Consider the following 23,578-nt stretch of genomic DNA (forward strand, 5'->3'; position numbering starts at 1 on the left):
ATAATTACACGATCAAACGAACTCACCTGTGAAGTTCGATCGTAATTATATGAGACATCCAATCCGAAGACATTTATAGAATACTAAGTAGTTCGCCTCGCTCGAACTCCAGCCACGAGTTTAAAAGTACTTATATAATTTAAAAAGAAAAACTTTTTACCCCCAATTACCCTAAACGGTCTCCGCCACTGTCGTGATGTCAGTCCCCGTTAGGAATGAGTATCTAACCTCATTTAGTTCAAAGATAAATCAACTGGTAAACCCTTCGAAAATGTGCTGGAAAACGACAGGAGTGGGGGGGTGGGTTTGAATGTCTTCGGATTGGATGTCTCATATAATTACGATCGAACTTCACAGGTGAGTTCGTTTGATCGTGTAATTATAATTCGACATCCAATCCGAAGACATTTATAGAATACTAAGTAGATGTTTAGAGACAGTGGTTTTCCACATGAACCCAGATAAAAAACAAATAACAGTCGAAGGGTACTATCACTATCATATAATTCAAAAAAGAAAACTAAAAGCTATGGTGAAACAATAATCTTAAATGAAATATCCACATAATGTCAACATCTGACTGACATAAGTGTTATTCTCTATAATAGAAGATGTATTATATATACATTATAATGATAATATGGCTTTTGATAGTGTGCCAACCTGAGAAATAGGTCTGTTATAAAACTGACAGAAGGTTTTCGAGTTTGTTGACCACCCCGCTGTTTGCCGAATTACTTCTAATGGTACACCTAAATCAAAGGCTTTAGATGTCGAAGCATGGCGAGTGGAGTGAGCCTTAAAGATTCTCGTATCTATACCTGCTTCTTCCAACGTATCCTTCACCCATCTACTAAGGGACTGCTTGCTTGCAGTGCGGTACGGTTTCTTATAGGTTAAAAATAGGAAGTCTCTAACTGACGTGCGCCTTCCCTTGGTAGCAGTCAAATATTGTTTTAGAGCTGTAGCGACACTAAGCTTTGGGTTTTCTGTAAAGTATGGAAGGTGTAGACACGGTTGGGTTCTACCTATCCCTGATGTCTTGATCTTATCTTCAATCAAAATTTGAAATCCGTTTCCCGATTCTATAATATTCTCTATTCGAATTAACGAAAAAGTTTGTATTCGGTGAGCAGTTGTAAGTGCTAAAAGAGTTATTAGCTTCTCGGACAATGCTTTTAACGAATCCATTGCGAGCCGCTCCAAGTACGCTAAAACTACTTGTGGGTCCCACACTACATTGTATCTGGGTCTTGACGGTCGAAGTTTTGCTATACCCTTTAAAAATCTGCATAAGACTGGATGAATCGACAAATCTGTTGACGTGATCAGCGATAGTGCTGAGCGATGAGAATTAAATGTTCCGTAGGCATTTTCTTCCGTATCAAAAAGATGTTGTAAAAAACTCATCACTAAAGATGGTGTGCCCTCATACGGATTCACCCCCCTATCTGCACAGAAAGGTAACCAGCGTTTGTACGTTGCTCCATATTGTTTGACAGTTGCTTCGGACAGTGACTTAAGGATAGTTTCCACAACGTTATTCGGTAAGGACATCAACTTGAACGCCTCCCTGATAGTCTGGCTGCCAACAAAGAGAGCTTGTCCGCCAACGGGTGAGGTGATGGACTGTGAGGTAAAAACAACAAGTCATTAGTAGGCTTCAAATAAATAGGGTCTTGTACTAATAAATTCGAAAAAATTGGGAACCAAGGTTGATTTTCCCAATTTGGAACAATAAGAATGCCCTCGGCCTTATCATTAATTATTTTTTGTATTACTCTTAAAATTAGAGCAAAGGTGGGGAACGCATAGAAGTAAGAACCCTCCCAAGACCTCGTAAAAGCATCAATGTAAAGAGCCTGTGGGTCTTGAAACCAAGACACATAAACGTCACATTTATGATTATCTTTGGAAGCGAAGAGATCAATGTCAGGGACTCCCAGTCTTCGTGTCACAAGATCAAACGCCTCTGCTGACAGGCACCACTCTGTGTCTGACGGTAAGCTTCTTGATTCCAGATCAGCTTCCCAGTTTTCTTTAGAGCTTATATAGGAAGCCAACAGCCACAGGTCCTTTCCCTCACACCACTTCCAAAGTTTCTTTGCTAAAGCAGACAAGGCTGGGTGTTGCACACTACCCATTCTATTGACATAAGATACTGCAGTAGTATTATCACACCTTAGTAAAATGTTACTGTGAGAGATGGAACCCGCAAAATGTTTGACCCCAAAAAAGATTGCCAAGAGTTCCAAAAAATTAATGTGAAATAATTTTTCCTCAGCAGTCCACCACCCTCGAATCTTGTTATTCCCACAACAAGCCCCCCAACCTGTCAGTGAAGCGTCTGTAAAAATTTCTAACTCAAACTGATCTTTAATAATATCATTATAAGCTAAGTCGATTGACTTTAACCACCATTCAAAATCTGGTTTAAGCTCTAAAGGGAGAGTAACTGAAGCAGAGTAACACAAGTTATTTTTAACCAGAGCTAAAAACTTATGTCGCTCAAAAAGTTTGGTGTACATCCACCCATACTTAACTCCCTGGCAAACTGAAATCAAGTAGCCTATGTACTGAGCTAGATCACGTATTTTGCAACGTCGTTTATTTAAGAAATACCTAGTTCGCCTTTTTATAAGCTCTTTTTTCTCTGCAGGTACTGAAATTCTAAGCTGTTTAGAATCAAGGATGAAACCTAGAAACCTAACGTAATTGTTAGGGGTTAAATGACTCTTTTCAAAGTTGATTGTAAAACCGAGGGACTGCAAGAATTCTACTGTAAAAATGGTGGACTTCTGACAACCTTCCAATGTAGAATCCACAATTAGCAGGTCGTCTAAGTAACATACACATGTGATATTCCTGGTTCGCAACCAATGAGTTACTGGTTTCATCAACTTAGTAAAGACATAAGGCGCTGATGACAAACCAAAGGGTAAACACGTAAACTGGTTCAAGACATTGTCATACTCAAACCTTAAAAACTTTCTATGATCTGGGTGGATATTTACGTGGAAATAAGCATCTTTCAGGTCAATTAAAGTAAAGAAACAATCCTTTTTAATGAGTCTCAATGCAGTGCGAATGTCTTCCATTTTAAAATGAGGCACTTCTAAATACGTATTTAAATACTTAAGATTTAAAATAAAACGTTTTTGTCCATTTGGTTTGTCTACTAAAAAAATATTAGAGATGTATTGACCCTGGCAAGGCGAGCATTTAGATATTGCTCCTTGGTTCAACAACTTGTTGATTTCATATGAGAATGCCTTCCTTTCTGCTAAAGAGAGAGCTTTAATTTTAGGGAAAGTAAATTGTACAGGTGAAGAAGAAAAGGGGAGGCTGTAACCCTTAATCCATTGAAGAATGACCAGGTTATCAGTTATCTGACACCACCTATTGGCAAAAATAGCCAATCTACCAGCTAATGGGCTTACCTGCTGAAGGTTCTCTAGCGCCTGTACTTTCCCTGTCTCTGGGACGGGTGGCCTCGAGATGGTTTCGCTTGTCCCCTGGGACGAACCGGGCCGTAACGGTTTAAAGACCGAGATTCTGCTCTAGAGATACCACGAGTGGTAGTGGAAGTCTTTCTGAATGTAGTGCCTCTCCCCTTCCCAAAAGGCTGTGATAAGCTGGAAGTGGGTGCAAGCTTAAGATCTTTCCCCGCCAGCTGCAGATTTTTTGCTTCCTTAATGCTCTCAGACAGATCAGTTCCAAAAAGGAATTCATTTGGCACTGACTTTGCCAAAATATCCTTAACATTTTTATTTAACGTTGGCAAAATTAACTTGCGCCTACAGTCCGTAATAGAGTGTAAAATATTTACCAGAACTCTACTAGAATCCCCCAACGGAGATAAGAGCTGATTCCGAAATTCTCTCGAAACATCTGTAGAGTTAAGGAGCAGTGTCATGGACTTGCCCATTGCACAGAGAGCTGTGGCTATTTCAGAATGAATTTCGGCATTAAACGAATCCCGAGCCAACCTATCATTAAGAAGAATGGCTGCAATCTCTGGGTTCAACTTGGGCGGGAGAAGATGCACACAGTTATCAGGGTTGGAATATTGCTTCTTGAGGACTTCAACACTGTCCTTTGCCAGACCATTGGCAATAATATGGTTCCAACGTCTGGGCTGTGACTGCGATTTCGGATAGATCCTCTAAAGAGAGGTCGTCTTGTAAAACCAGAACACTTCCATCATCCCGAATATCGTCAACGTTTGATCTAGTAGTCACTCCCTCTAACAAGTTTAAATCTACAGAAGGCTCACCTACAGGCACTTTTGGTGGAGACATAGGGTCGTGATGACGACCTGCCTCTGGCGAGTGCAAAACTCTCTCGCCTGAAGAGGGAGAGCTAATGCGCATTCTAGGATAACAGCTAGGCGAGCGTGAACGACTAGAAGCTGGTGAAATGCTCGTCATCCTCAACGAATATGTCTGATCTGTTTTACTTAATGAAGCAAACTTATCTCGAGGTTGATGATCCGGAAAACATCGTCGAGATCTAGATCGGGAGCGCCTGCTTGACGAGGGACGTGAAGCGTCGCCCGGAGAGTGAGAATGTTCTCGTCTGCCTTTGTGTTGGTAGTTCGCCAATTTTCTTTCCAAACGGTGCAACCGTTTCAATAAATTTCCGGCCTTAAGAGGCTCAGTATCACTACCCCTGCTACGAGAACGTCGTCTCTTAGACTTTCCCATTTTCAATTGAAAGAAAAAACCTGTAGATTAAAGAACAAAGGATCTAAACGCGGCGAGCACGAGGAGACGAATGAGGTTAGATACTCATTCCTAACGGGGACTGACATCACGACAGTGGCGGAGACCGTTTAGGGTAATTGGGGGTAAAAAGTTTTTCTTTTTAAATTATATAAGTACTTTTAAACTCGTGGCTGGAGTTCGAGCGAGGCGAACTACTTAGTATTCTATAAATGTCTTCGGATTGGATGTCGAATTATAATGGCGGACAAACCAAAAAACATGGATATTACCTAAACGAAAATGGAATGGAACCGTTCGTTGATCGTCAGTCGAGTCGGCTGTCCTTCGTGTGTAAATTACGTGTTGACGTTCTTCCAACTCCGAATTAATTACTCATTTGCTTTAATACGTTTATTGATGAAGCATTGAAGCAACGCAGGTAACAACTGAAGCTTAGAAAAAGTCCTCTTCCTTAAAATAGGTAAGCTTATATACTATTTAAGAGATAATTATTGGAATGAAAAGATAAAGTTTGATAATTACTTATTTAACAGTTTTCGTAAGATATCTAAATATGATTAACAATGATTTCAAAAGATAAAGTACGGAAAAAGTGCAATTATGCGGAACACCGTTATTTATCACACTTATATAACATTTGGCGAAAAAAGATTAGATGCGAGAAAAGTGCAACTTAGAGGTTCTTCTAGTTTTATCAATGTGGAATGGGATCCCTCCAGTGGCGTATGCGTGATTAGGGGTGCTGGCATATATAACTTCGTCCTCGTTCATGATTGGCTTTTCAAATTGAATTATAGTTGTAGCCGGTCAAAGTTTGAAATTTTAATTAGCGTTGTTTCTATAGACACTTTATTACATTCTATACCAATTCAAGAATTATAAAGGTAGGTTTTACTATACAATTTAAAAACGTCCAGAGAACGTTCCCTGTATCTTAACAGACATGAGACTTATAATGAACGTTCGCAAGACATTTGCCTCAGTTCGTCCCTGGGACAACCTTTAAAATACGTCCTTTGAACGTTCATTTAAAGTCCCGGGACGTTGGGGCATTATTTGGCTATAAAATAAACGTTCGCCGAACGTTTGGTGCTGTCTGGGTAGGTAATACACATTTTTCACAAATTTCCGATGATATTATAATGGTCTTACGATCAATTAACCACAATTTAATTAAAGCAATTTACGTTTGTTTGGGAAAATATTTTCAAATGATATTAATGAGGGGGTATAATAATCAATTTGCAATTATTTTGGAAAGTTCAAAAAGTTTTGTGTAATGTAGGAGTATATAATGTAAGCAGTACCTACTATTACCGTTTCACTTTTGAATTGAGATCGTGATCCGAGCTGCATTCGAAAATGCCTCCCAGACCATGTTTTACACAATGTGAAATTGCAATGATTTTAAGTGCGATTGCGTTTTTTAAAACTGAAAGAGAACAGTGTGGTGATAAACGTTATCCAGTTTATCGTAAAGTATCTGAGTGTCTTGGAGTGTCGCTAAGATCAGTAAAAACAGTTGGTTCCAGTTCAGATAATAACGAAAACGTTAAAAGACAACGTACAGAAATTGGGCGCCCATCCATCCATGTTGATGAATTTACTCGCGGAGTTATTCGACAATCTACACAGTTTTTATATAAATAAATAATTTCCGACCATACAAAGCCTGAAGGAAAAACTGGAAGAGAACTTGAATTATTTTCCGGAAATGTGTGCCAACACTCTACGAAAAATAGTGCATATGCAATTCATCTGCGACTGATTTTAAATATTTAACCAAAAGTGCCCTTATCGCTTTAGGAAAACCGTACTAGTAGGGTAGTAGGGCCGGTTCTGGACCAGCCACCTGGTGGTGACCTTGGAAAGTAGGTGAAGGTGACAGCCACCTGGTGGTGACCTTGGAAAGTGGATCAAGGTGAGGTTCAAAGGTCGCCTGTCACGTGGCGGTGACCTTGGAAAGTAGGTCAAGGATGATGGCCACTGCCCCCCCAAGTGTCATATTTCAAATTCAAGGTTAACTTTTTGTGTCATATTTCATTTCCAAGGTCAAGTGTCATATTTCATATCCAAGGTTAACTTTTTTGTCCGAAAAAAAGTTAACCTTGAAAATGTAATTTGACACCAAATGAAATTTGAAGAAAAAAACCGAGTTGACCTTGAAAATGAAACATGACACCCCAAAAAAAAGTGACCCTGAAAAGGAAATATGACACTGTATCTAGCAAATGCAACATGAGACAAAAAAATGTGTTCTTGAAAATGAAATAAGACCCCAAAGAAAAGTGTGACCTTGAAAATGAAATATGACCCTTGGGAATGAAATATGAGCCCGAAAAAAAGTTGACCTTGAAAATGTAATTTGACACAAAAAAAACCAGGGTGACCTTGAAAATGAAATATGACACTTGACCTTGAAAATAAAATATGAGACCAAAAAACAGGTGACCTTGGAAATGTAATATGACACCCCAAAAATGAAATATGACTTGACCTTGGAAATGAAATATGACACCCCAAAAAAAAGTGGTCTCGAAAATGAAATATGACACCCAAAATCTAGTTTTCCGAAAACCACCCAATTTAATTATCTAAAATATTTGACCTTCAATCGTCTAATACACCTGCTAATGTGACAGTTCAATAACTTTGCTTATGTGAGTTGACCACATCCGCTTGTCGTCTAATATTTCGAACGTCTCAGATATTAATCAGTGTCATTCTCGGATCTCGTTAGCAGAAACGAGGAACCCTTGACTTCACAAGTTTATTTTCCCATCAGCTCTCTGCTTATGTCAACTGGTCACATCGGCTTGTGCTAGTTCATTACCCTTATCATTTCCTCCCGCGTTGCTAACGTTCGCAAACCTATGGACATATATACGCGCAGCATTTCGTTTTTAGTATTCAGTTCTTACGCGAGTGTGACAAGTTAATAATTACCACAAAATGAAACTATCAACTAACAACAATTCCGCTGGTGCTCCGAATCCACCTATAAGCATCCTGCAGGATATTCTCCTGCAGGCATCGCAACAGCCGAGGAGTGTAGCGACAACATCGGAACCACGACCCCCAACGCCCGTAATTTCGCTGGCAGATAGTGACATTGAGGACGAGTTTGGGCCACTTTTTGAAAAGTAAGTACATATTAAATCGTATCTTTGCTTTGTGATTACATTATTGCACAAACATTACTAATACGTAATTTAATTTTTAATAGCATTACGCCGCCAACTGAAGCAGCCGCCGTGGTGCAGCGGCCACCTCAGCAGTTTGGCGGCAAAGACTTAAATATGCTGCGTCGGGAGGAGACAAATGCCGCCCAGGCCCCCCTCAAAAAGCTGCAAGGGTGCAAGAAGTGAGGTCACGCCAGCAGCAGCAGCCGGCACTACCACCACCCACGCAACCACCTGTGCAGGCCCCTCAACAGCTTCTGCCACCACCACCATCGCAGCAACATCGGCGTACTGCAAGTGGACGCCGGCAGCAGCAGCAGCTGAGACAGCAGCCGCAGCCGAGACAGCAGCAGCAGCAGCCACCACAGCCACCGCAGATGATGATGCTCCCGCCAACCAATCTGCGGGAGCTAAAACAAAACACGCTGCAGTGGCTGCAGGAGCTACATGCGTGCTACACACAAAGTGAAGCCATGCTCTCAAATAGGGCGGCCCAATTGCAGGTCGACCTATTTGAGACGAACGGCAACTTGGAGGTAGCACGTACGAATCTCAGAGGTGCCGAAGAATTTATAAGGGCAATAAATGACTTAAACGTGTGAGTGTGTGGGTGTGCGCGGTTAATTTTAAGGCTAATTTTAATTTTTGTAATTTTAGGGTAGATATTTAATAAGTTCTTGTATATTTTTGTAGAATAATAATACTAGTAAGTATATATTAAATAAATAATTAATTGTACTGTTTTTATTATTCATAGTAGAGTGTGCATATCTCCACTCACGCATCACTTTCATTTCAGGGACAGCAAAGGGGAATTCAAGTTGGTGTATTTGAAAACGTGATCTGAGTGTTCTGTATTCATTCAAAGTGTCACTTCAATTGGAATACATTGATTACTATGGAAAGTGATAAAGAAATTGAACGGTATGATGAAAGTCGCGCTCGGTTTATCCAACGACACTTAACTTGGTAGAACCTAGTAAATTGCTATGCTAAAACATGCGTTTCCATGATACCTATTTGCTCTTGCAGGTACAGGTGTACACACAAGAATAGAAGTGAATAACTAAAAGATCATTTATTGCCATATATTTCAACCATCATGCAAATTCAAAGTCAATAGAATCTAAGACAATAGAGCATACATTTGAATTACGTCTTAAGGTATTAAAATAAAAATGGCAACTCCTTTTTTTTTTTATTGCACGTATCTTCATGCTCAGTAAAAACACACAATAACAACAGTGGCAATTTATAAGAGTCCATTTATTACGATATATATTTCAACCATTCAATAATATCGAACAAATTTCTAATTAATTTTTAAAATAAGCAAGCTATAAACTGAAAAGCACAAATAAAAAACAAAACAAAAATCTAACATTATTATGATTATTATTACTATTATTTCCCCAGCACCACACGCACTTTACTTTATCGCTAGTTTTCCCATTCTTTCTTGAATTTCACTATCTATCGGCAAATTCACGTTGATTTGCGTCACTTCATCGTTTATCATCAGTTTAGCCATTTTTCGATTGGTAACAAATACTTCCAAGTCTAACTTTAACACTAATACGTTGAACTAACGTTTCCAGTCTCCTCTTCCTATCTTCTCGAGATAAAAAACTGTCTACTCTCCTCTTCATATCTTTTCGAGATGAAATCCTTCCAATCATGCCACCTCGAGATATGCGTCGTACGTGTACGTGGCTCATGTTTAGACGTTTAGTAGTGATGATGAAACTTTACTTAATGAATTCAAAGCTTCACAAAGAAACATTTTATAATAAATGAGAATCCTTGAATCTGAAACCTCAGCATGGTAATCAATTGGAGGGGGATAGGAGAGACTGTTGGAAAGGAAATATGAAACCAAAAAATTGACCTTGAAAATTAAATACTACACTACAAAAAGTGATTTAGAAAATGAAATATGACACTTGACCTTGGAAATGAAATATGACACACAAAAAGTTAACCTTGAATTTGAAATATGACACTTGGGGGGGGGGGCAGTGGCCATCATCCTTGACCTACTTTCCAAGGTCACCGCCACGTGACAGGCGACCTTTGAACCTCACCTTGACCTACTTTCCAAGGTCACCACCAGGTGGCTGTCACCTTGACCTACTTTCCAAGGACACCACCAGGTGGCTGGTCCAGAACCAGCCCTACTACCCTACTCGTACATTACAACTTCACAAAAGAAGTTAGAAATTATTCTCAAGGAAATTCGACCAGACGTACAATTAGTATGGTTACCCGTGGCGCATTGTGAATTAAACGCAATTGAATTGATATGGGCGTACGTGAAAAACCGCATAGCAAAAATTAATAAAGAAAACGCGGCCAAAAATGGAATTAGCATGGATGTAATGATGAAGCTTTGCCAAGAAACACTGAGGTCAGTAACTCCCGAATTATGGAAAAGCTGCATTAAACATGCCCAAAAAATTGAAAACTATTATTGGGAGAAAGATCATTTAATTGAAGATATGATTGAAGTGCAACCCCTTATTATCAACGTCGGCGATTCTGATTCCGAAGAAAGTGAGATAGATTTAGATGGAACCTTAGACGATAGTTTTTAGACTTGCTGAGGAAATGCTAGTATTTTTATTTTATTGTAATTTCCACTGCCCATGTATATAATTATAAATTGATTGTAAGACCATTATAATTTGTGAAAAATGTTTATTACCTATGTATAATTAAACTTTCTCATATAATTAATGTTTTACTCTCCTTTCTCAAAACATTTTGCCTGGTATTTTCAAATTTTTGTTGATAACATTTTTTTGGCATTGAGCCTTGTGAAAAATGATCGCCTACTTTCGTATAAGAAAGATGCATGGGCGAGTAACATTCTAATGGACTGGGAGTTCGCGCGCATCCTTCACATGCATCTGGATACACGCGACATGCAAAGCGAAAAACTCCAAAAAATAAAAAAATGTTTATGACAAACTTAATCAAATTATAGTTTTAAAAGTACATCTATTGTTTTATTGACAATAAGTCGCTGATATCGATGTACTTTAAAAGTTCGTGCGACCTCCCGTTTCTGATAAAATCGGAACTTACATAAATGGCTCTAGCCTCTATAAAAATTCGATTTTCGTACTAAAATTTTAACTACTTATTTAGAAATGTTCAATGCATAGCATACTAAAATTTGAAGCGATTTCATGGGGTGGTTTTCGTTTTATTCGACTCCAAACTTGACCGGAACGAGAAATATCACAAAAAAGGGGCATTTTTTGCACGTTATGCGTTCTAAATGTAGTTAAATTTTATGGAAAAAATATCCTTTAGGCCTAATCAACGCAAAATTAAACGAGCTTTAATTTGATACCCCTCCCATTAAAATAGGTCAACTGGTTATTTTTTTATTAATTTTTAAACTCGGGTGCACATACTTTTTGCGCCGACAGTAAGAGTCGGAGTCAATGCAAGAAGATATGGGATCTTCACTTCGTGGCTCCCTGTCGGCACTAAGTGACAATACACCATCGTCGACGTGACGGAAATGTGCAACTTTGCCTCCATTTAACCAAGTTTCTATTTCTTAAGATAAGTGAGATCCCCATAGTGGCACTCAAAAAATGGACACCGTGTATACATAGGGGTTAATGATATAGAAAGGTCTTTTCCCAAATTAACCCTTGCTGAGTTTCAGGTCACCTGATTTACTTACTACTTACCTACTCAACTTATTTAAAGATTTTTAGACCGCTTAGTCTTGTGAAAGGTTAATTACAGTTTTCTTTTTACAGTTTGTATTGCCTCTACTGTACCATTCTCCGTGCCCATATCAGCCCGAATTGTGTGTGGACATCCTCCTAACCGCATAATTGCAGAAACCCTGCTATCACTTTAGGGTTACTAGAAGTCCGATCTGCATGTAACCATATTATGTGCCGAGAAAAACCATCAATGGGCATCGTTTATGCAAATCCCATATCTTTTTAGTTTATGCTAGAATCTATATGCCAAACTGTATTAGGCTGTAACCACCCTGTTACTTTACCTATTAATCGAACCGTTCTAATAGCGTCGTCCGCTCAAAATCGCTCTATCTTAAAAAAGGCTCAAACGTCTTCCACCTACCGTACCAGGGGGTAAATCTCGTTTTGATATCGTCTTCACCAAATTCCTAAGCACTTTTGTTCAAAGAAAACAAGACGAAAATCCTTTCACTTACGGTGTGTGTGTGTGTTGTGTGGTGTGTGTGTGTGTGTGTCTATATATATATATATAATATATATATATATATATATATATATATATATATATATATATATACACACACACACACACACAATACGTTGTCACTTCAAAAATAGGCACGCACAATTCGAAGTCACTTCATATACGACGTTGTCACTTCAAGAATGTGAAGTGACAACGTTTTGCGTTGTTTTCGCGCCATGACGTCACTAAACACCATTATCCGACATTTGCCGAAACCGAAGTTTGAAGTCACATCGCCAACTTGGTACCAAAAAAAATCTTTTTTAGTTGTGGCGTATATCGAAGTCGCCACTGTCGTATATATGATAAATTACGGACCACACGAAATCACTTCAACGCGTATTTAGCGAAATTTTCCGTGAAGTCACTTCATCGAGAGTAGGACATTTGACAACGACGCATTTATTCTCAAACCGTTAGCGTGAAGTGAAGACGTGCACATTTTTACGTTCTTTTTTATACATTTGGTCTTTGAAAACATGAATTCCAGAACGAAGAAAATTTTTCACAAAGCAATGGTAAGTTTTTGAGATGTCAGCTATCTAATTTTAAGTTTTTGGTTATATTTTGTTTCATGTCTTTTAATTTTAATTTTAAGGTGGGCGTTGAGTAGTGGTCGAGTTCTCTCATTTAAATGGGAAATCTCGCCTGCAAAAAAATGAGCAAATTTTTCGAAAACCTCAAGGTATCTTAATACATGATACACCATTTGCAAGAGGAGAGTCTGTAGGAGATCTTAAGGTAACTTGCGGTTCATTTTGAGTTTGGTTTGAAATAGGTAAATAATTGTGGTCAAAGAATCGCGTAAAAAAATTTTATGTTTGCTTATTATAAGACATTGTTTACATTATGTGTCTATTAATTAGCCTTATTATCATCTACATAATCTCTTCTTTCAAGTGATAAATCGTTTTATTGAAATAGATAAAGCAATTAGAAGGCTCATGTGGTGCTGGCGCGATTTCCATTTAAATGTACAAGTCCTACCACTTACTCATTTTACATAAACAAATTTTAAAAGAAGCTATATTATTCACGCTTTGTCTAACCGGATAGGTCTTTTGTTGTCTTAATCCCTTAGCCTTTTTTCACACTTAGGTACCCATTTATGGCCGCACTTTGTCCATCTGTTCGTCTATTTTTCAATGTACTTTTTAGCGCATTTTTCAAAGAAAAAAAAATGCGCTATTACGGGCGTTTTTCCGTCCGTCCGTCCAAGAGAAGGCCGAGATCTCAGCACTGGAAAGTGCTAGAAAACTCGTTAATGTCTCGTTTGATAGATAGTAGTATCCGATTAGTGCAGCAAAAAATGAGTTTGCCAAAAAACATCGAGATGATGCGCAAATTTGATAAAAAGTATCATGTATTCACTAATTTCACTATGGAAACGGCAAAACGCACTGGTTCGATGGGCCCAAACTAAATTTTGTGCTGTTCCGATGTTGGTCATCATTTGGAACAACTATATTTATTTACCATATATGCATGCGCAATGCTAACTTTTTTTTTATTAATGAACGTATTTTAATATAATTTTGTGTATAGTTACCTGGAATAAAATCAAAATTAATGCCGTTAACAAAAATTTCAAATGCGCATGCGCAATGCAAACTTTTTTATTTATTAAGGTACTTCAATGATATTTTGGATGTAGGCACCTGAAATAAAAGCAAAATTAATGCCGCTAAAAAAATTGAAATGCGCATGCCCATTGCTAACTTTTTTATTTATTAAGGTACTTCAATGATATTTTGTCTATAGGCACCTCGATTAAAAGCAAAATTAATGTCGTTAACAAAAATTTGAAATGCGCATGAGCATTGCTATCTTTTTATCTGCCGGGGCAAGGTACCAAACCACGTATGAAAAATGCGCTATCGTTGTTGGTACATGTGCGGAAACTTTACCACTTGTTTTAATTTCATTTTTATCTTTTAACCATCTTCATACCTACTTACCCACTTGTTAATGGTATTGATTGTTTGTTCATTAACTTCACTTGTTTTTTTAGGGAATTTCTAAGCAATATTTACCACCGGCTAGGAATACTGACAAAATGGAAATAACTAGAGTAAGTTGATATTATTTTGTTAAGCGGTTGGTGTAGTATTCGCGCTAACTCCCTTAAGGTGGATTTATATGTGCGGAAACTTTACCACTTGTTTTAATTTCATTTTTATCTTTTAACCATCTTCATACCTACTTACCCACTTGTTAATGGTATTGATTGTTTGTTCATTAACTTCACTTGTTTTTTTAGGGAATTTCTAAGCAATATTTACCACCGGCTAGGAATACTGACAAAATGGATATAACTAGAGTAAGTTGATATTATTTTGTTAAGCGGTTGGTGTAGTATTCGCGCTAACTCCCTTAAGGTGGATTTATAGCTATCCGTTTGTACGTCTCCGTTGGTCCGTTAACCAATAAGGAGACAGTAAAATTTTAAATTTAAAAATTTACTGTCTCCTTATTGGGTAACGGACCAACGGTGACGTACAAACGGATAGCTATAAACCCACCTTTAGCGTATTAACTGTTTTCACAACAATTTTGTCTAAATTGCACATTGTCAGTTTTCTGACAATGTGAGTGACTGTAACACCTACGTGTGGGTTTTGAACAATTTTTTATTAAAAACTTGTTGTTATTGTAGGATTGGATCGAAAATAGTTTTCATTTAGATGCTGCTGTTCCTTTAGAACCACCTAAAAATACACAAACAACAAATGATAATAAAAGTAATTCTTCTCCAGAATTAGGAGCTGACGTTAATATACCTGAAATCAATGACGAAATTCGCATACAAAGTGGCTGTTGTGAACTCAAAAGCTGTGATTGCAGTCTTATATCCGGAACACCTAGCAATACCCTAACTAGTGAGGTAATGAATATATATCGTATAAAATACCAGTTATTTCAATTAAAAATTAATTACCTAAAGCATTCATCGCCATTTTGCATTGACCGGCGTCGAAGTAAGACAAATAAAATATCTCCAATACTTACTGGTGATATAGATAAATCCGATACTATAAATCCTAGTTTTGGAACAAACAATATTGTTGATACAAACCTCGATACTAACACAGGAACCGAATTTGATGTGAGTATATACAATTAATTTGTATGTTAGCCCAGGAACATTGCAAAAGTTTGAAGGTGCATCCGAACAGGAGAGGGGATAAGCTTAAAATTGCAATACAGTGTTCTGATGCAGTACAGAATATAGAGAAAAAACTCCCCGAAAATCCAAGTGGAGTTTCATGATAAGGTTCAAATTAGGACATTTCTTTTTTTTTATTTAAATATTTTTCACTAAAACTGACTCCTGATAACAAAATTACTAAAATGTCATAATTTAAAGCTTATTTGGCTTATCTCCTTTCATGTCCGAGTTTCAACCTATTATTCCTGGACTAAAGAAAAATATTCCAATTCGACGTATTGAGAAGTTTACTCTTAAACTGCTTTAAGATTTTGCTTGGTTTATCCCAATGTCACTCAATGCAAAACAATATAACTCCAAACACTGATCATTTTAACTACATTTCTGGAGATTCTATTTTGGTAACGAACAATATAGTCGATATTAACACAGGAACGGAATATGATGTAAGTATGTGCTATGCACATTTTTTTTTTGGTATAATTTTTTAAATTGGACGCATTTAGATGTTTACTCTTAAATTGATTTTCTTTAAGACTTTATCTGCCTCTTTGCAATTGCACCCAATAGAAAACAATATAAACACAAACACTGATCAGCATAAATATATTTCTGGAGATTCCGATGATAGCCGAGATAGAGACTACGTGTGTGAAAGTGATTTGACGTCAGAAAGCTCCCAGTCTTCTGCTACCAAGGATTCCGAAAACGAAGTTATAGACATAATGGAAACTGAAAAAGAAAATTTTATTCCTAGAAAATCTAAGGAAAAAATAAAGGATAAAGCGAAAAGTAAAAACGATCATTTTTCCAATACAGAAGCGCAAAGTCGAGTGTTCAACATTGATGAACTAATAAAACAAGTCAGTGGCATTTTTTTCTATTTAATAGATTTACTTTTTAATTTTATGTAGATAAATCTTCAATTTTACAATTTTTATTTTCAGAAAAGAAATGTCAATGACAAAAAGCAAGTTTTATGTAAATATTGCAAATGCAAAATTGCCACAAAAAATTTCGCAAGGCATTTGGAATCGCACCATAGAGATGAAAACGAAGTCAAAAAGATGTTACAGTATCCTCGCAAAAGTAAAGAAAGGAGACAAGCTTTCAGTTTGTTTAGGAATCATACTAACTTTGATCAGTATATTGAAGGCGTGATTTGTCCATATCGCGAAACAATAAAAAAAAATTCTTTGACATATTACCCTTGCATATACTGCAAAGGAGTTTTTCAAAAAGAGTATCTAAAACGCCACTCGAAGTTATGTGTTATGCAAAACAGTAGAAAAGAGTTATCTAGCAATGGACGAAATTATTATATTACTAACTCCCAAACTGCAATTGCGTGTGCCATGGATACCACAAACGTAATCTCAAGATTAAATGTAAAGGAACTGGTAAGTATTACTTATTGCATTGCAAAACTGAATATATAGGAATCCTTTTTAACCTTCTTACATAATTTTTCATACTTGCGTGCATTTTTCAAAAAAAATTTTAAAAATAGCTATTGTGCACTCTTTGTCAATTCGTCTATCCCTCAATCTACTTTCTTTATGGAAACGCCTTTAGATCTTAACCCCTTAGCTTTTATTTATTAAGTACTTATACTCACCCATTTGCAAAATTAAAAAAGTAAGTGTCTATTTATTCCCCAATCTATTTTTTTAGGTATTTTCTATCATGAAAGGAGATGAGATATCCTTAGTAGCAAAGAAAGATCTTCTTATCGCCAATTTTGGAGAATCGTATCTAAAAAAACATAAAAGGGAACGCAAAGAGTATGCTTGCAGCTCTAGGATGCGTGAACTTTCGCGTCTACTAATTGCGTATCGGGAAATTGTTAACGATTCTAAATGCTGTTTAAAAGATATTTTAAAACCAAAAAATTTCGATCATTTTTTGGCAGCTACGAGAAAAATTACTGGGTATAACCCAACAAATAAATTATTCAAAGCTCCAAGCCTTGCCATGCATTTAGGAACATATTTAAAAGACATATGTGACGAATGTACTCATCTCGTATTAAAGGAAAGCCCTGGATTTACTTGCCAATCAGAAAGCGAAACCGAACTGTTATTACAAGAAATTAAAAAATTTAAAAAGCTACTAATATCAAGATGGAACACTGAAATTTCGAGTTTGGCAAATAAAGATTTGCAAGAAAAAAAATGGAATAAACCGCTTCTTGTGCCGCTAGTCAATGATATAAAGATATTTAGAGAAGAAGTACTGAAAATGGCAGAAGATTGCGTTAAAAAGTTTGTAAATCATATCGATGACATACATACGTATAAACTATTAGTTCAATGTTCCCTGTCACTTTTAATACTTTTTAATCGCAGACGTATTGGTGATGTACAGTATCTGAAAATACAAGATTATATGAGACAAAATAAATCTAGTATGAAAGATTTTGAATCTGCCCTAACAGAATCAGAAAAGGCTTTGACAGCTAAGTATAGACGAATAGTAAATAGTGGCAAAGGTTCAAGGCAAGTTGTAATATTATTGCCGGAAACATTAGAAAAATATATTAACGTATTATTAGAACACCGTAAAAAATACATGTTGGAGAAAAATGAGTATGTTTTTGCGATACCACAGAGCAAAATTAAGTGGGGTCAGGGGGACGTTGCAATAAGATACCTTTGTAGCAAAATTAAATTAGAGTATCCCGAAGCAATTTCTAGTAACAAATTAAGAAAACACATTGCCACGGTCACACAAATATTAAATCTGTCAAAAGAAGATATTGCTCAGTTTTCCAAATTTATGGGTCACACGGAAAAAACGCATGCCGATTTCTATGAGTAAGTGGACATTTAAAATTTGTTGTATTGTATTATATACTTACCGTATGTAGACTGCCAGTGGACATATACCAAACTGCCAAAGTTTCAAAGTTGCTACTTATGATGGAAAAAGGATCCTTACCTACAGAATTTAAGGGAAAAACATTATCTCAGATCGAATTTGACGAAAATACAGAATACGCTGAAGAAAATGTTGAAGGTAACAAAATGTTTAGCAACATTCTTTCAGTGCAATTTTTATAACTTTTTAGAACGTGCCATGCCAAGAAAAGAAAGTATTGGTTCTACATCCGCTGCTACGGATTTTATTGATGAGGGAGAGAAATCAAAAAAAGACATTGCTTCCACGTCCACTGCTTCGGACTTCATTGACGAGGGAGCGACACCAAAAAAAGATCTAGCTCCCAGATCTATTAATTTACATCATAATCGAACTTGCAGTGTTCAAGGTGATCATACATTTTATTATTAGATAGTACTATCAAAAAAGATTCCGTGTCAGTGACGCGGTACTGTGTAGTACATTTAACAACGTAACAGCATTGATTTTGAATAGGTATTCCTTATTATGTAACAAATCATACAATTTCTTACAAACAAGGTATTTTTTGGTTTTGAATTTTTATAAAATTGACTTTTAGATTTGGACTCTGATACAGATGAGCAAGAACCAAAAAAACAAAAAATACAAAAAAAGAGTAAGGTTTCCTTTTTAATGAATTCAAACTTTTAAGGTGCATTTTTTTAGGTTGGACCGCACATGAAATAAATCAGGTATCAAAAACGTTCGGAAATTTTATTAAAAAGAAAATCTATCCACCCCAACAACAAATCTTAGATTTCATTAAGAAGATGGGTAGTAAAAGATCTCCAGCGCAAGTGAAATCCAAATTGCAACATTTAATAAAAACAACTACTTAAAAACTATCTTGTTTTTGGTTAAGTTTTATAATCACTGCACTTATATAATATATAGTATGTCCAAAAGATCGTGTTAAGCATGGGGATCTCGGAAACGGTAAAAGATACAGATTCGGTTAAATGGGAGAAAATGTTTAGCACAAAAATATTGGTTAACCGGTACATTAACAGTTTAAAAAATTTTATTCGTTTGGGCCCCATAGCGGAAAAACTAATATTTTCCGTTTTCATCTTTTCCCTGTAACTTTTTTATTTGAAGAGATACCTTCAAAATTATCTCAACCATGGTATCGTTAGAAAGGAAATTGAGAGCACTTTCGATTGATGCCATAGCCGCCTATTATTTACATTTAAAAAAATATAAGTTTGGGTTATAACACCGAAACTTGGAAAGGTATTGAAAATCTAATAAATTATTATTAATCTGCGTAAAAAAGTGCCTTAATAATGCCAAAGAATTTTGAAGGTATCTCTTCAAATAAAAAAGTTACAGGGAAAAGATGAAAACGGAAAATATTAGTTTTTCCGCTAGGGGGCCCAAACGAATAAAATTTTTTAAACTGTTAATGTACCGGTTAACCAATATTTTTGTGCTAAACATTTTCTCCTATTTAACCGAATCTGTATCTTTTACCGTTTCCGAGATCCCCATGCTTAACACGATCTTTTGAACACACTGTATATACAATAATAGACGTAGGTACATGCATGTAATATTTTGATACTTTAAATATATTTCTTATTAGAAATTGCTTTGTATTATTAATACCGATTAAATTAGTGAGACATAACAATATGCAACGCCTTTTGGTGGAATGCGGTGGATATCAAATGTTCCGGGAATAACTGCATCTGGAAATGAGAGATGTTAGATAAGAAAGTTCAGTAATATACAAAGAAAGTACTTACCTTTCTAGATAGAGTTAACCTAAAATACAAAATTTTGTTTTATTATGACCATGATTTCGACGCCCTAAAATCAAAACAAAAACAAAATAAGCGTTAATTTTTGCTTCATACATTTTCAATGTTTCATTGAAAATGTTTCGAGGGAATGAATTAAATAAGTTAGCTTACATAATGATAAAATACATTAGATAACTTCAGTTAACTACAATGCTGTCATCATCAGCAAACAATATGGTTTTGTGGATTTTGGCTAATAATAATAGTAATATAATGTAATCATAGAAGAATATGAGCCAACCGCATATATCAGAAATGGGAGATTAATCGTACCTTCCGACTTCACAAATGATGCAACACTGCATTGAAGTGACTTCGTCCGACAAGTAACTAACAAAATTATATATCCCGTGAAGTAAACAACGCATTTAAAGTTTAAAACTTTATAAATACGATTTTTTTTGCAAAAATTGCTTTCCCCTCTCTGAAATTTGGATTACATGGGGTCCCCTCAACAGAGAAATGCAAAGATATATTAAATAAAATTCACAAGTAGTGAGTGAAGTCGGGTCGTCATATGTTTTAACTGTGAAGTGACAGCGAATTACCTTATACATATATATATTTATATATATATAAATATATATATATGCCTACGTATCGTACTCGCCTCCGTATGTACATATACGTTGGGAGTATCCGCCTCCAAAACCGGAGGCGAGAACGTAATTCCGGAGGCGAGTAGGAACCCCCATGTATATCAAATTCAATTGCAAGAATGGACCGTTAGGAGGCGCCTCGCAAAATTTTAGATGGAGGCGAGTTCGTACCATACACACGTAGCCTGATACTGTGAAGTTGAAACGTTGACCGGTAGAGGGCAGTTCAATTTTATACACATATACAGCAATTAGTTAAGTGTATGCAGTACTAGCCTCCATCCATTCATACACCCATCTTACCTCCGAAATATGGCAACATCGCGAGGAGGTTAATGAGTTAGGTCTGCGTTGTGTTTGTATGTAAGTGTAATAACTTAACCAATTTTTACCGCAGGCAACGCTTATGTCCTCACTTTTATGTTCGTCGATTTGCAAGAATCATCGGGACAATTATTGGAAAAGAATGTTTTAGGGTTAAACTATGTATAAAAAAATTGAGAACACTCTTGTACTCTCCCAGTTTGAAAGACAAAACATTCCTTTTTCTACTCGTTTATTTAATTAATCAATGAGTATGAAACCTACGGTGATCTGGTTTGTCATATTGTTTAGTTACCAAAAGAAGTTACTAAATACGGATTTTCAAAAATATCCAATGAATTTTACTTTATTAACAAAGTGTTAATTTTCGAGATTACTTTTTTTACATTTTTCCATAAAAAACAATAACATTTGAAAATGAGCGTTCCGGACCAGCTGTATCTTATAGAAAATTTTATTCTAAACAAGTTCATTTCTATTCATTTTTTCCTCAGAGCAATAGTTAACGAGATATTCGAAGTCAAATGTGAAAAAACACCAAATTTTCCCATTTTTCTTCGTTTTTTGTTTATAGCAATATGTTCCGGGCGTTTCCGGGCAGGGGAACTATAATTTTCCGATTCAGTGGATTTTTTTACATAAACGCTTGGTTTCGTTCAGTGAAATGACAACATCCAGTTTATACTACTTTTAGAGCTAATTTGACTGGACTATAATGATAATTAAAATTAACTCAACAAAATTTTTGTAGGTAATTTTTGTTAGGTCAAAGGAATGCAAAACAAAACAGATTTTAATTAACGGTAAGGCTGATACTACATTTTGTTGATGTATAGCTCCATTAATTGTTTGTGAAGATTATGCAGTAGAATAAATAAATTGACATCGTATATTTTTTCTAAAGGTGGTCAATTTCGAATCTGACGATGAATGTTTATTCAAAATCGATCTCCGTTGATTATGAACCGAATTGCGTAAAATTTAAAAATGGGCATAGCTTTAGCCATATTATATTATACCTATGCAATGTCATGTTATAGCCATGACTAGGAGCTCGTTTTCTACCGATGTTTTAAAAACAATATTCTTTATTTCGGTAGTACAATATTTATTGATGGAAACTTACTACAATGTATACTGTAACTTCTTATCAGAATGTTTATTTTGAGTGGAACATAATTCAACTTTATGAACATCTTAGACGGTTGCTTTCCCGTATAAAGATAACCTGCCCATTGGGTGATTAAACAACGCGCAGGTGGCATGCGCATTTCACAAAGCTATATTTCATAATTTCTTATAACTAGTTAGTCTGTCATAATGGAGTTTGAAGTTACTCTACAAATAATTTATCATTTGTGGGCAATTTTTGTTACGGCCCTCTTAATCTGTAGCACGGGCATGCTATTGTACATCCTTCTGCAAAATAAGAAAAAAGCCGCCCGCGACAGACGACGAAGAAGTGGAAATAATTTAGCAGATATAGGTGGGTATAGGAGATCATCATTTGCAGTGGTAAGTACCGACAGATTTGGCGATTAAAACTAAAATTACATATTTTGTTCTTTTGAATGCAGGATGATGTGGAACTTGGAATCCAAGAACCGAAAAATTCTGTCGTTGTGGATGCAGATGAATTTAAATTATTTGATTTATCTATTACATCTACGTCATAAACTGATACCAGGTATATTGGATTAATAATAAATACTGATACTTATATATATATATTATTAATGCCGTTTCATTAAGTTACGCTCAGTGCCAATGCCAACAATAAAGTGAATATTTACAAACACACCCTTACGTTTAAACCTACATCGGAATGTGGCAACTAGGGAATGCAATACCGTGATCGCGGGATCCCGAAATACCGGGATCCCGCAGCATTTTTGCGAGATTAATCCCGCACATAAATTGAGCGGGATCCCGCGGGATTTGCAGGATTGAGGAATTTGTTGACCAAGGGGACACGTCCGTGAAGTTGGCCTACAATAATTATAGCAGTAACATACATGCAGTGATTAAGTAAACGTAAAAGGCTCTAATAAATTAGTCACTGTTCTTCAAACAATTCTATAATTTTCATATTAAAATGTACGATGGTACTTATCGCGAGCGCTTGAGAAAAGTGCTCGTGAGCGAAAAAACGCTCGCGAGCGGCGCTTAATCCTTCAGAGCTTGAGGGCGGTTAAAAGCGCTCACGAGCGAAGGAAAATGCTCATGAGCACGAGCACCGAGCACTTTAAGTAAACGCTCCAGTATCGAGTACCAAGCGGCCGTTCCAAAAAGTGCTCGAGGGCGTTTCATTCGTACCAAAAGTGAACTATTGTAAGTCGGAAGATAAGTCCAGAAACAGGCCATTTTATAACGTATACTGCGTACTGAAACAAGTACCCAGCATGTTTATCGAGGGTACTGTAGACTATTTCCGAGGGCAACTCCAAAGGATTATAGTAGGTAAATATTGAAAAACGCATTAAATTAGATGTAAGAATGTGGTACAATATTGACAACAGTAGCATTTCCATTGTAGATAACTTTATTGGTCACAATTGAAACACTGCCCAATTAAGTATTTCAATTATGTCAATCAACTGAACACGTACCTACA

General features: G+C 36.3%; 4 protein-coding genes across 4 annotated transcripts; 3 read left to right on the plus strand and 1 right to left on the minus strand.

The window, feature by feature from the left end:
* Positions 1-47: 47 nt before the first annotated feature.
* On the minus strand, positions 48-4,948 carry LOC116182647. Its single transcript, XM_031503190.1, has 3 exons — positions 3,830-4,948; positions 3,441-3,635; positions 48-1,629 (listed from the first exon to the last, which is right to left on the minus strand). The coding sequence occupies exon 3, from the start codon at positions 1,555-1,557 to the stop codon at positions 628-630; it is 930 nt and encodes a 309-aa protein (XP_031359050.1). The 5' UTR covers positions 1,558-1,629; positions 3,441-3,635; positions 3,830-4,948; the 3' UTR covers positions 48-627.
* Positions 4,949-7,193: 2,245 nt separating this feature from the next.
* Positions 7,194-8,554, plus strand: LOC116160307. Its single transcript, XM_031473493.1, has 2 exons — positions 7,194-7,870; positions 7,954-8,554. Exons 1-2 carry the CDS (start codon positions 7,680-7,682, stop codon positions 8,093-8,095), a joined length of 333 nt encoding a protein of 110 aa, XP_031329353.1. The 5' UTR covers positions 7,194-7,679; the 3' UTR covers positions 8,096-8,554.
* A 3,693-nt stretch (positions 8,555-12,247) lies between these two features.
* On the plus strand, positions 12,248-17,137 carry LOC116160966. Its single transcript, XM_031474123.1, has 10 exons — positions 12,248-12,684; positions 14,178-14,237; positions 14,427-14,486; positions 14,823-15,050; positions 15,111-15,272; positions 15,644-15,781; positions 15,872-16,198; positions 16,283-16,735; positions 17,010-17,045; positions 17,132-17,137. The coding sequence occupies exons 1-10, from the start codon at positions 12,646-12,648 to the stop codon at positions 17,135-17,137; spliced, it is 1,509 nt and encodes a 502-aa protein (XP_031329983.1). The 5' UTR covers positions 12,248-12,645.
* Positions 17,064-19,782, plus strand: LOC116166747. The gene is made up of 5 exons (XM_031481851.1): positions 17,064-18,151; positions 18,205-18,353; positions 18,406-18,603; positions 18,796-18,852; positions 18,903-19,782. Exons 1-5 carry the CDS (start codon positions 17,139-17,141, stop codon positions 19,073-19,075), a joined length of 1,590 nt encoding a protein of 529 aa, XP_031337711.1. The 5' UTR covers positions 17,064-17,138; the 3' UTR covers positions 19,076-19,782.
* Positions 19,783-23,578: the final 3,796 nt, after the last annotated feature.

Source organism: Photinus pyralis, unplaced genomic scaffold (assembly GCF_008802855.1).
Source record: "Photinus pyralis isolate 1611_PpyrPB1 unplaced genomic scaffold, Ppyr1.3 Ppyr1.4_LG1, whole genome shotgun sequence".
In the NCBI taxonomy this organism is placed as follows: Eukaryota; Metazoa; Arthropoda; class Insecta; order Coleoptera; family Lampyridae; genus Photinus; species Photinus pyralis.

Excerpts from the sequence above, each read along its gene's own strand:
- LOC116160966 (XM_031474123.1), top strand. The coding sequence starts at position 12,646 with ATGAATTCCAGAACGAAGAAAATTTTTCACAAAGCAATG. Across the intron at positions 12,685-14,177 it reads AAATTTTTCACAAAGCAATG|GGAATTTCTAAGCAATATTT; the intron begins GTAAGTTTTTGA and ends TTGTTTTTTTAG. Across the intron at positions 15,051-15,110 it reads GCAATACCCTAACTAGTGAG|CATTCATCGCCATTTTGCAT; the intron begins GTAATGAATATA and ends AATTACCTAAAG.
- LOC116166747 (XM_031481851.1), top strand. The coding sequence starts at position 17,139 with ATGCGTGAACTTTCGCGTCTACTAATTGCGTATCGGGAAATTGTTAAC. Across the intron at positions 18,152-18,204 it reads ACGCATGCCGATTTCTATGA|ACTGCCAGTGGACATATACC; the intron begins GTAAGTGGACAT and ends TACCGTATGTAG. Across the intron at positions 18,853-18,902 it reads ACAAAAAATACAAAAAAAGA|GTTGGACCGCACATGAAATA; the intron begins GTAAGGTTTCCT and ends GCATTTTTTTAG.
- LOC116182647 (XM_031503190.1), bottom strand. The coding sequence starts at position 1,557 with ATGTCCTTACCGAATAACGTTGTGGAAACTATCCTTAAGTCACTGTCC.
- LOC116160307 (XM_031473493.1), top strand. The coding sequence starts at position 7,680 with ATGAAACTATCAACTAACAACAATTCCGCTGGTGCTCCGAATCCACCT. Across the intron at positions 7,871-7,953 it reads TTTGGGCCACTTTTTGAAAA|CATTACGCCGCCAACTGAAG; the intron begins GTAAGTACATAT and ends AATTTTTAATAG.